The 12008-nt window shown below is 41.8% G+C and overlaps 1 protein-coding gene across 2 annotated transcripts in view; it reads left to right on the top strand.

Annotated features, from left to right (window-relative positions):
• Positions 1-12008, top strand: part of Rtn1 (reticulon 1) — a 252876-nt gene continuing 240868 nt past the window's right edge. The window contains exon 1 of one of the 2 annotated variants that reach the window (XM_004837454.3): positions 1-256. In XM_004837454.3, coding sequence (XP_004837511.1) covers positions 16-256 — 241 coding nt within the window. In that variant the 5' untranslated portion in view covers positions 1-15. Of the gene's footprint in view, positions 257-1466; positions 1558-12008 lie in introns of those variants that run through there. The other variant, XM_087195207.1, reaches the window with a different exon arrangement.

The raw sequence follows: 12008 nt of genomic DNA, 5'->3' as shown, positions 1-12008 counted from the left end.
ACCTGGTCGCCAGCCATGGCCGCGCCGCCCGATCCGCGAGACGAGCTGCCGCCGCGGGCCAGCCCCGGTTCCCAGGGCTTCGGGGACCGCGGGGAGGGCGATCTCGGAGCGCGGACGCCGACCGGGGCCAGAACGGCGCCACAGGCGGGGGAGCCCGGTCGGGGATCGGAAGCCGGGGCTCGGGAAGCGGCGGCGCGGGAACTGGGCACGAGCCCCGCCCGGCCGCCGCCCGTTGCCATGGAAACCGCATCCACAGGTAAGGCGGGCGCGCGCCCCGCGGATGGCGTGGGGACCCGGTCCCCGCCCGCGCTGCGCTCCTGCTCGGCGCCTTCCCGGCGCTGTGAGTGTTACCGTGATCCTGCGCTTCCGAAGGCTTAGACGAAGGCGGAATGCTGCCGATGCCTTTATTTCCTGATCGTTGTTACTTGGACTTTAAACACTGTCATCACTGGCAAACCGCAGCATCCCGGGTGCAAGTTTCTCCTTCCTTCCCACAGGGGCCCGGGGCCATGGGCCCCGCGTGACCGGTCGCGGTGCTTCCCCGGGGCGCCTTCGCGCCGTAGACTCTGACAACAAAGCGGCTTCCCATCGACCCGGCTCGGTCCAGCGCAGCTGCGTGGCTTCACGCTTCCCCGCCCCTCCGAAGCCCCTTTCCATCCTCCCCTCCTCCTCTCCCCGACCCCCGGGAGTGTGCGGGTTCCTGGGGGTCGGGGCTTCCCCCATCCCGAGCCTGTCTCTCCTAGCTGTTCAGATGCCCCCGTCTTGCAGAGCACTGAAACTTGGGACCCCGAAATGCCACGGTCCTGGCTGCGTGTTGGAGGGCTTGGGTAATGGTGAGTGGACGAGGTAGTTTCCCCCCAGACGAGTACAGTTTCCTAGCAGAGGAACTCTCCCTGGCGTTTGGAAATTGCCCTGGTTCGGCCTCTGCCCTCTGTTGTCCGCAATCCGCCCTCGCAGCCGGAAAAGACCGGGAGCCCAGGCGCACCCCAGCCAAAGACACCGAGAGGCGTGGCTCTGGGCTGTTTCCTGCGGGAGCTGTGGGGGTGCTGTGTTGTGCTGTGACGGAGAAAGCTTTGCTGTGCTGGAGTGGGAGCCGAGTAGTTTTGGCAGTGTAGCGGGAGGAGGCCTGTGGTGTGGGTGCTCCTGGAGGAGGGGAAGGGGGCGGGACGGGCATCTGCGCGCTTGGCAGCTGATTTAGGGAAACCCCTTCCTTAAGCCACCCCCTCTCTTAAGGGTTATGTGGAGTGCCTTAGGTTGTCTTACCTCCGCTGTCCCGCAAGAGACAGGAGCTGAGGAAAGGCGGTTTGTAGAAAGCACCGAGTAAAATTGGTCAGTATTCTGAAGGGGAGGGAAAAAGTGGGCATCACATAGAAAAAGAATAAAGGAGAAAGGAGAAGGCAGAGGAGGAGAAAAGTGGGGGGAAAAAGATTCAAAAGGTGAAAATTCCATATTTCATTATGGGTCGGGGGTTAAGTCCAGGAATGGCTAACCTGTCTCAACTTCTGCCTCCAAATGAGAAGACAAAACTCCTTCCAACTGCAAAAGAAGATGGCAGTGGTAGGTTTTGTTATTACCACTCTTTGATGAGGATGGCTCACAGTCCACAGCCTTTATCCACCATAATCAATGTACATCATCTTTATAAACATTGCCTGCCTCCATTCATTTCACCGTGGATAGCTGAAGGGACAGAAGGCAGCTAAGTGCCCTGTGCTAGGTAACACGCTGTCCCCTGAAATGAGCTACCATACAGGAAGTGCTTAGAGCATGTTGTGTACGGGGTGCAGTGTGATGCTTTGGTATAGTCTGCGTTGTGGATGACTAAATTAAGCTAGTTAACATCACCATCATGATTTTTGTGGTAAAAACATCTAGAATATCTTAGCCATGTTGACTTATACAATGCATTGCTACAGAATAGTGACTAGACTGAATAATGCGTTTACCATTTTAGCACTATTCTTATAAAACATTTGACTTTGTTAAATATGCTAAGGTTTTCTATCCTGGGCAACCAAGGCACTAATAAGATCAAACCAGGTGGGAGGAGAATGAAAGGATTAATGACGTTTGAGTGGAAGGAGCATATTTTTGAATATTTATATACAAATGTTTTAGTTTATAATTGTTTATATGTAGATGTTGGCTGGTTGTTTTAAACCTGTGTATTTCTTATTAAATAGACTGAATGGGCTGCTATAAGAAAATTGGATGCTGGAAATGGTAGCCAAATAAATATCTATATCTTGAAAAATCCAAATGAAATCTGAACCAGCTTTCCTGTCTGTTATTTTGGCAATTCTATTGCTATAAACAAAGTCAGCAGGAGACTCCTGAGCTGAATTAGAGACAGAATCCAATGATACCCCATTAAGCACACTTTGCATTTTAAAATTTTACTTTGCTTTTGGCTTATAAATAGAAATTAATTTTCTCATAGTGCTGGATTCTGGGACGTCCAAGATAAGGGGCTGGCTGCTTCCTGGCTCACAGAGTGTCATCCTTTAGCTGTGTCCTCACAGGGCAGAAAGCTACTTTAGTAATTCTTTAAAAAATAGAGCTCTTTGGAACTCAAGTCAAACCAAGGAATTACTTAGGTTTTGAGTGTAACGCACTGTAAATGGATCTTGAATATTAATATGTAAGTCAGATATTGATGTTTTAAAAACTGTTTTTCTGAAAAAACACCACCAATCATGCCATCTGGACTGGAATTCTGTTATTTATTTTTATACATTGATGATAAAGTTTTCAAAGAAATATTTCCAAAAATATTTCTCAGTAATGTCCTGAGATTACTGTAGATTTCAGTATCATCAAAGTTGTACCATAAACCCTCATCAGTACTGTATTTCAGGTATTCTCATTGCTTTTGTCCTTTTTGTGGCATAAAAATCTTCTCAACAAAAAGCAGCACTGCCTTCATAAGCTGCAATGTTTCATGTCTACAACTGATAGTGGGCATATGAAATGATGTCTGTTGCCAAGGCAACATTTAATACACCATGTGTGGGCCACAGCATGTTAGAATTGTTCATCATGGAACAGCGCCATCATTTAATAACTTTATACAAAGGATGTTAAGAGCAATTGTTTGGTTTTTTTCATGGTCAGTTATTTTACTCCTGGAAACTATTCAAAAGGAACATAAAATAACAAAAGGATAGAAGAATAGCCCTTTGTTTAAAGAAAGAATTTAAAATAGAACATTTAAACAAAATGAAACGGCAAGAAGTTAACTCATTGTCTGCTTTGGGAATTAACTCATTTACTGCTTTGTGCATGGAAGGCAGAAATGAAGAATCAGGTGGGGAATGGTCAGGAAAAAGCAGCCCATTGTTGTTTGCCTCAGTAATACTGAGATATATAATTTGATTTAAAATCCTACATAATTACAAAAAGAGATTTTTCGAATTTACATTACTTGAGCCATGGAGCTTTTAAATTTGTATTTTACAAATGCTAAAGCTGATGCTTTATAACTATTCTCTATCATGATTTAGATAATACTGAGACAATTTTATTCACCTGTGTTTATTCTGTTCAGTATAACAGCTGTGGAGGCTCCATAATGCATTACCAAGTATCATAATTTGGACACTAGATTGACAGTCTTCAATTTTGGGTGCTTAATAGATGCACGGACATCTTTATTTGGATTCATTTCCAGCAATCCTTTCGAGAAACTATAAATTCTAGTCTTCTGTTTCATCTTTTGAGAAAGCTGTGGTGTTACTGAAATAAGAAAGAGCACTATACTTTGCTTTTACAAGCTATTAGAGAATATATGAGAAGAAAAGAGTTTAGAAACCTGATGCAATTAATTTTTCTGGACATAGCCTCTGGATAAAATCGATGACATTTCTGACAGTAAGTATAGTAACCTGTCCATAAATTAAAAATTAGAAACATTTCTGTACCATAACAGTGCATTGAAAGTGAGTCTCAACCAAGCCTTTCAGCGTAACTTTCCTTTTGTGAACTTGCCCATTCCAGGAAATCCATCCCTCTCACTGCTTCTCAAATATACCATAGGCTTTCTGGCCCCATCTCTTTTCTCAGCTGTCCATTTAGCTTCTAATTCTGAGGGCTTTGGGGGCAGAGCTGTTGATTATCTTCCTCATTTTACTGCCTATTTAGGGTAGCATGGATTACAGAAGGTTTTTATTATCTGGAAACTGAGAAAGCATAGTGGTTCGATGTAGCAAACATTTATTGAATGCCTCTTTTGTGTAAGGAGTTTTACTAAACACAGGTCATGGATTCCTCAGACATGAGCACCTTTCTGCTTCACATCAGTATTTACTTCAGTCAAGCGTTTCTCTGTGTCATTTTTCATTTTCCTCATTCCCAAGTCATCGCTAGAAGCGTGACAAGAAGGGCATTGTAATTATCCAACTCCATCTGCAAAAGAGCATGTCTTAGTTTTCTGAGGTCAACACAAGATAAATAAATAGAAGCACAGCTTCTCAGACTATATAGCTGGAAAATAAATCTCTTTCTATCACTTATCTCAGTCTGTGATTCATCATAGAAATGACTGTGGTTGAATATTGCTACATGATCTTTGGCTTTGTTAGTTCTGATTTAATTTTACAATGAAAATAAATCATTTCAGTAATGACTACGGAAGATTGGAAAATTTAAAAGGCAATGGAAATAAAAGACATAGTTCAAGATACTATACACACGAATGTTCTCTACGGTCATTATGAAGAACATGGTCAAAAAACCCATTTTGTTTCTCCAAATACTGTTAGAGGGCAAAGGGAACAGTGCACAGAACAGGAGCTGGAGAGCCTTCTGTTTGTGGGAAATTGTGTATGAGGCTGTAGTGACTGTGTATGAGAAAAAGAGGGAAGAGCTATTCAATTAATATTTGACCTTATGCTTTAGAGTGGATAGTGACTCTCAAGTTGAGAAAGCCAGAATATATAGAGAGAATGGAAGCCTAGGAGAGAAAACAGCAGGTAAAATTCTGTGTTTTGCTTTGATGATCCACTTTTTCAGATCCACTGACTTTATGTCTCATATAGAAAGACTGTTTTAGGCAGTTTTAAAATAATTTTGAATATCTTTTAAGAAAAAGACTAATGCCAGAAAGTTAAAATGGGTAAGTGATTTTCAGAAACTTATAAGGGAATATATTTGATGGTGATGGCTGGTAGAATCTAAGAATATGTTATTACGCCAAATATTTATAAATCCTCAGAAAAGAAGGAATATGTTGATGACCAGAAATTACCATTGGTTCACTAAAAACTAATGTCTGTACAACATAATTTTCTTTTTTTACACTTGAATCATCTCGGCAAAGCACTCAACTTAAAAAGACACAGAAAGCATCCTCTTTATTTTTGCAAATAGAACAAAATTTTAAAGGATGGTTGATATGCTACAGGATAGTATTTCTGTGAAAATAATCTTGACTTTATTGTTCATCCAGAAGAAATAACATCTTTTTATTAAAATAATTTTTTGGACCTCATTAAAAAAATTCCTTTTTAAGCCCTGATTCAAAAAATCCCTTTTTGAAGTAGGAAATACATGTACATAATATTAAAATTTAAAATGTACAATAGAGTATACAGACAAAAGGAAATCTTATTTAAACCTTACCTTCCAATTGACCACTGCCCCTCTCCTATGGTAACCATTGTTATAACTTTAACCAAGATACTATCATTTAATTCATTCGTGATTGAACTATTATTTATTGAACTAAGTATTGTTTTAAGCACTGAAAAACACTAGAGGGGGGAAAAGTCATAGAATATGTCTCCCATAAAGTATATATCTTTGGGTAGGAGAGAAGGGAGGAGAAGGAGAGGGAGGGGAGACTGAGCAGAAGGTTTTTGTCAAGGAACGATAAGTACTGTGGAGAAAGTTAAAACAGCAACAGGAATTAGAGGGTCGCTTAGAAGCAGCAACGTGAAGAAAGGATAGAACAAGTCAGTCAGTTGCCTGGAGAAAGACCATTTTGGGCGGAGGGAACAGCCCTGGTGTGAGAGGCCTGGCACATTCGAGAAGCACTGGGAAGGGCAGGGAAGTGGAGTGAGCAAGAGAAGAAGGGTGAAGGGTGAACAAAAGGTGAAGGGTAAAGGGTAATGCGGAGATTAGTTCCTGGTTAAAACTTTGGACATTACTTTCAGTGCAATGGAAACCACAGGAGAGATTTTAGCATGGTGGAGCATGTTTAGAGTTAAGTTTTAAGTTTAATGCATTACTCTGGTCACCGTGTTGAGAATTCCACATGCGGATGATGGTGGTAAGTGTGGAGCAGGAATGACCACTGTGACAATCAGAGCAAGAGATCGTGGTGGCTTGTACAGGGAGAGCATTGGAGGAGGTAAAAAGTTGGAGTCTGGATGTATTCCGAGGGTGAGAGGATATCCTAATGGATTGTGGGTGGCCTGTGAGGGATAGGGAGCAAAGATCATGCCATGATTTCTGACCTAAGCAGATGAAAAGAATGGAGTTGCTGTTGGCAGGGTTTGGGAAAACGTTTAGGGAAAGCAGCTTTTAGTGAAAAACCGGAAGTTTGGTTTTGTAAATGTTAATTTTGAAATGCTCATTAGATGTCCAGATGGAGATGTCACGTTGGCAATGTAGAGTGGGGCTGGAGTGCAGACTAGGGATGTACTTTGGGAGTTGTTGGTCGTGAGCTCACAAAGAGAGTCGATGTCAACAGGGAAGAGGTTAAGGAATCCTGGAATACTCTAACATTCTGTGGTCTGGCAAAGGAAACCAAATAAAAGTGACTAATGAAGTAGGGGAACTGAACTCCACAAAGCAAGAGGATTGTGTGTCCAGAGGAATGAAACGATTCAACTCTGTCAAATGCTGCTTGTAAGTTGCGTAAGATGAGGACTGAGAATCAACCGTCGGATTTGACAGTGAGTGAGGAAGTCTTTACAAATTTTATTAGACATTTTTATGAAGTGTTAGGAAAAACTCTTTGTTAGAATGGGTCTTAGAGAAAACAGGAGAGGAGAAATAAGAAACAGCACCTATAAACATTCTTTTGTAAGGGTATGCTACAAAGGAAACTTAAAAATGAGAGGTAACTAAATGAGAGGGGGATTTTATTTCACTTTTTTTTTAACTGTGGAGTGTATTAAAGCATATTTGTAAAATGACCATTATAATTTGGATATGGAATGTTCTTTGAAGGCCCATGTGTTAAAGACTTGATGCCCATCTTGGTGCTTTTGGGAGGTATGTTAGTCACCTTTCTATTATTGTGTTAAAATATCTAAGAATAGGTTTATTTTGGCTCACTGTTTCAGGCCATGGTCAGATGGCTCCATTGCTTTTAGGACTGTGATGAGGCAAGATTCACTTCATAGTGGCCAGGAAGCAGAGAAAAAGACAGAGAGACAGAGACACAGAGACACAGACATAGAAACAGAGAGGCACACAGAGAGACAGAGACAGAGACAGAGACACACAGACAGAGGAGGCCAAAGAGAAAGGGTCGGGAGCAAGTTATACCCTTCAAGGGCATACTTACAGTGACCTGCTTCATACAACTGGATCCCACCTCTTAGCCGATCATTCAGGTAATGAGCTCAGCAGTGGATCAAGCTACTTGATTGAATTAGATCCCTCACCATTGAGTCAGTTCCCCAAAGCCCATCAGATGACAACCAAACTTTCAGTGAGCCTTCAAAAGGACATTCAGATCCAAACCATGACATTTAGAAACTTTAAGAGGTGGGGCTTAGTGGGAGGTCTGGTCATGGTGGGGGCAGAAGAGAATAGTGAGAGCTCAGTCCCTTCTTCCTCCCTTTCGTGCCCAAGTGATAGCTGAGCAGCTTTGTTCTACCTTGTGCCCTCACCACGATTTGCAGACACAGCTCCAAAGTAATGCGGCCAACTGATCCTGAACTGAGACTTCCAAAACTGTGAGCTAACGTGAACCTTTCCTCTTTATAATTTATCTCGGGTGTTGGCTATAATAACATAAATCTATCTAAGACAGTGGCACAAAAGATTCAGCAGACACAGCGAGATCCATGGTGTAGGAGAGAGAGGGGACATTACCTGCAGCCATGTCCCTAAGGAAGTGAGGGAAATAAATCTGGGTGACTGTGGAGGGTGGATGGTGGGCAGATAGAAAATCTGTAGATATGACCAGAGGAAAGAGGAAGAGAGTGTGCATGTGCAGGAGGTGGGCAGGAGCCAGGTGGAAGTCCTTTTGTGACTGCTGCTCTTTTATCAGTGAAGAAGCAAAGTGAACAGCAGAGTGACGGAAAGAGTGGAGTACTGGAACTCTGAAAGAGACGAGAAGGTATAGCATTGTCATCTAGGAGAACCGAGAGTGAAAGGAGTAGGAAAAATTACAGGAATTCTGAACAGCCCTTGGGGCTTACTTGGAGTTGGCAGTCAGGAGCTTAGAACAAGATTTGTCACCATGTATGTTACCTTTTTTTTTGGTAGGCAGTTGAACTCGGGACCTTGTGCTTGTAAGGGAGGTGGCAGAACCACTGAGCTAAATTCCCAGCCCATATGTTAAGTTTTTTTCTCCAGTCATCTTTGGAGTGCATGGTGGTTGGATTGGTTTTTGGTTTTGTTTTCCCTTGAGCATGGCAGGAAAAGAGGGTCTGTGCAAAGCAGTGCATATGTGATGGCTCCTGGATTTGGGGAAGGGTAATGAAGCACAGAGAGAAGGCAGTGTTAACAGTGGATTGCACATGCTGGGAGGGTTGCTGGAGTATGGATAGGAGAGTAGGAGACAGTGACTTCAGAGTTGTAGTGTTTGAGATAGAGGCAGAAGGGCAGTGGGAGACTGAGATGGAGTGGAGCATGAGGTCACTGCAGGAATAGAGTCCTGAAGAATGATGAGGCTAGGTGTGAAAAAATCACCTAAGTGATTCCTGACAGCACAAACGAACATGGCAGCTACAGTAGAGTGACAGCAAACCAGGTATTAACTGATATTTTTAGGAAGGGACATAATAGCCTGGGCTCCAAATTTAAGGGAGTTTGGAGGAAGGAACAGTAGTGACTTGTAAAATTATAAATGTAAGATCCTGACTGTAGATTTTGCCAACTCTGTTTAATATGTATAGAACACAGGAGATGAAGCTTAAAATAGTTCATGGTGGGGCCTGGGAACAGTGAGGGTTATAATTAACTAAATATGAGTATGGTGAAATTACTAAAATATCTTCTGTAATTCCAGGCAGTATGAATAGAAAGTCTCAGGTGCACATTATATGAGGGGATAGTTCCCTCAGATTGTGGTCTAAGCAATCCAGTTTTAAGTCTTACACCAATAGGGCAAGTGCCATGCTTTGGGAGATATTGATGACCTCAAATATGGGGGTAAAAGGGAAGATTAATGAGGATTTTGGAAAGTGCAAGTGAGAAATGGCTGAAAGAAATGAAGAATTTTTAGCAAGAATAAAAGAATTTTAGGCATTGTGACATTTAAATCCCATACTATAAGATGTTTCATGAGCGAAGGAAGATCAGGCCCACGTGATTTCCCAGGCAAAAGTGGGACTAGCGACTTGGAGAAGCCTGTCTCTGCTTAATGAAAGAGACTATTCTAGTCATTAGAACTGACCGGAAAAGAGATAGACATCTCCTAGTTTCTAATGTTCAAGCAAAAGTGAGGTTGCTCTTTTGATGGGAGAATTTAGAAAGCAGGGTATTAGCTATGCAAAATATTTACACCTTTCTAACAGAATGGCAACCTAACTTTACATTGTCATTACTGCTTTACATTGTATTGCATATTTCTCAAAAATGAAGAGTATACTAATGAAAGAAGTGTTTATTGTAAAACATAGTTAGCTCAAAATGACTGCTTAAAATGCATTCTCCACAAAACTGTGGTGCTCTTTAACTTCTTCTTTAATTGTTCATTGAAAGAAAAGTCCATAAGGTAACTTTTGGATCTTAAGAACGTCACAATTTTATCAATATTGAAGTATTAACCTAAATATGAGACATATTATCCAAAAGTATCTTTCTTTTATTTATTCTTTTTCCTAAACTATTTCTTCATCTTTTACACTGGATCTTGTTCCATAAACTTTCAACATAAAGTGTTCTAAACTGTTTTGGAAATTCATTAAGTAAGTCTGCAATACTAAAATCACCATCTGACTTGCTCCTTACTCCTCTATCTGTATATTCAGGGCAGATTATTCACTGTAAATCATGTTTTATAGTTGCCATATGAATTACATTTTCTGCTAGAACAATTTTACTTTCTAATTTCCGTGTCCAATGCCCACCTGAATTGTCTAATTCATATATGTATGAGATTATTAAACCAATTATGAACCAAATTCTTGCTTCCTGTCCTGAACATAGAGAATTTGTTGAATATCTTACATCCTTTACAATCCCCAATTTGTTTTATGCACTCATTTAGGAAGAGAAAAACAACTCATGTCACAGATAATTGTGTGTGTTTGAGTTATGCTGATCTAAATGATAGGCATAGGAATAAAAAACAATGTCATGTCTACCTTTGGCATGAATTTTTCAACTCTGAAAAACTAGTTTCTCAAAATGTAGTCTGGGGACCACTTGTTCCAAGATCACACTAGTGATTGGGGAAAAAGCCGACCAAATGCAGGCTAAAGCTTTAAGACACACCTGTTTATTGAACAGCTGTCATTCTGCCAGAAGTATGAGGAACAGAGGAGCATAGATGATGTCCCTCCTCCCTGTTTTCTCGTGAGCTTGTTACTAATTGGGAGGTATTGGGGCTTACACAAAACAAAGGTAAACAACTCAGGTCAGAGTGCAGCGAGGGTAGATAGATGGCATAGACCCTATATGTGACAAAAATCATTTGTATGGGTTCCAAAGTGCCCTGTGTCTTGAAGTGGGTGAAGTACAACTTACAGTTAAGCGGTAGATAGGATAGGATAGAAACAGGTAGAAGGAAGAGAGAGGCAGGCTGAGTGGAGGAGAAAACATGGATGATGATATGGGCATGAGCAAAGGTGAGGTGCTTCACCTGCCCATCCAGGTGAAGAAGAAACAGATCAGGGGGCTTATTGGCTACTCACAGAACTCTAGACTCTTTTTATGTGGGTTTTGGGATCTTTGCAGATTCATGTACAGGGGAGGTAACCAAGAGCTGTGTTACAGGAGGTAAGTCTGACAATGGCATAGATGAACTCAGTGGGGGCAATCCCGAAGCCTTCAGGCTTTGCTGAAAGGTGGTTGACCCTATAACATCAAATTGAAGGCTTTGAATAAGTAACAGTGGGGCTAAAGAGGGAAGTGCATGCAGAGAGACACGAGTGGCTTCACAGGAACTTTGAATAGGCTTTGTGACAGAGGATGGGGGGGATGAGCGGAGGAATGGGTCAAACATGAGTCTAAAATTCTGTGTCCTATAGCAAGGAGAAAGTTGGTGCTCCAGAGATGGGGAGCAAGAAACATGAGGGCAGCGAGGATCATGAGTTCAGTTTTAGTCATACAGGGCTTGAAATGGTGACAGGCCATTTGAGTGGAAATCTTTCCTTGCAGCTGTAGAGAAGTGAATAAAGATCAAAACAAGATTGTTGGTATAGACTTAGCAAAGTAGAAGAGAAGCAATAGAATAAATTAATTTTTGAAAGAGATTGTGTAGAATTGAAAGAACAGAGGGCTAAGGATTTAGCAAAAGCTCCAGTCTCTCACTAGTGAGTGGCTTCAGGCAAGTCACTTAACTTCCATAAACCTCAAGTTCTGTGTCTGTACATATGGTACCAAGTCTTGTAGAATGCTTGGCAATCAAATGGCAGCTACCTTATTGTTTCAGTATTATATATTTTTTTCTTTTTCTTTCTTTTGGTACCGGGGATTGAACACGGGTCCTTGTGAATGCGAGGCAGGTGGTAGAACCACTGAGCTAAATCCCCGGCCCATGTCACAGTATTATAGAAGCCAAGATGTCCTGGATTGCACTGAGCCTTATGTGAGAAATCAGATGTATGTGGTCTTGACTTTGACACATAATTATCTCGTCAATATGAGCAAGTCATATCACTGCT

The sequence above is a fragment of the Heterocephalus glaber genome, unplaced genomic scaffold (assembly GCF_053883595.1).
Source record: "Heterocephalus glaber isolate CG9 unplaced genomic scaffold, H.glaber_assembly_v1.0 deba00001608, whole genome shotgun sequence".
NCBI lineage: Eukaryota > Metazoa > Chordata > Mammalia > Rodentia > Bathyergidae > Heterocephalus > Heterocephalus glaber.
The sequence above is the reverse complement of the archived record's forward strand: the minus strand, read 5'-3'. Positions and strand labels throughout refer to the sequence as shown.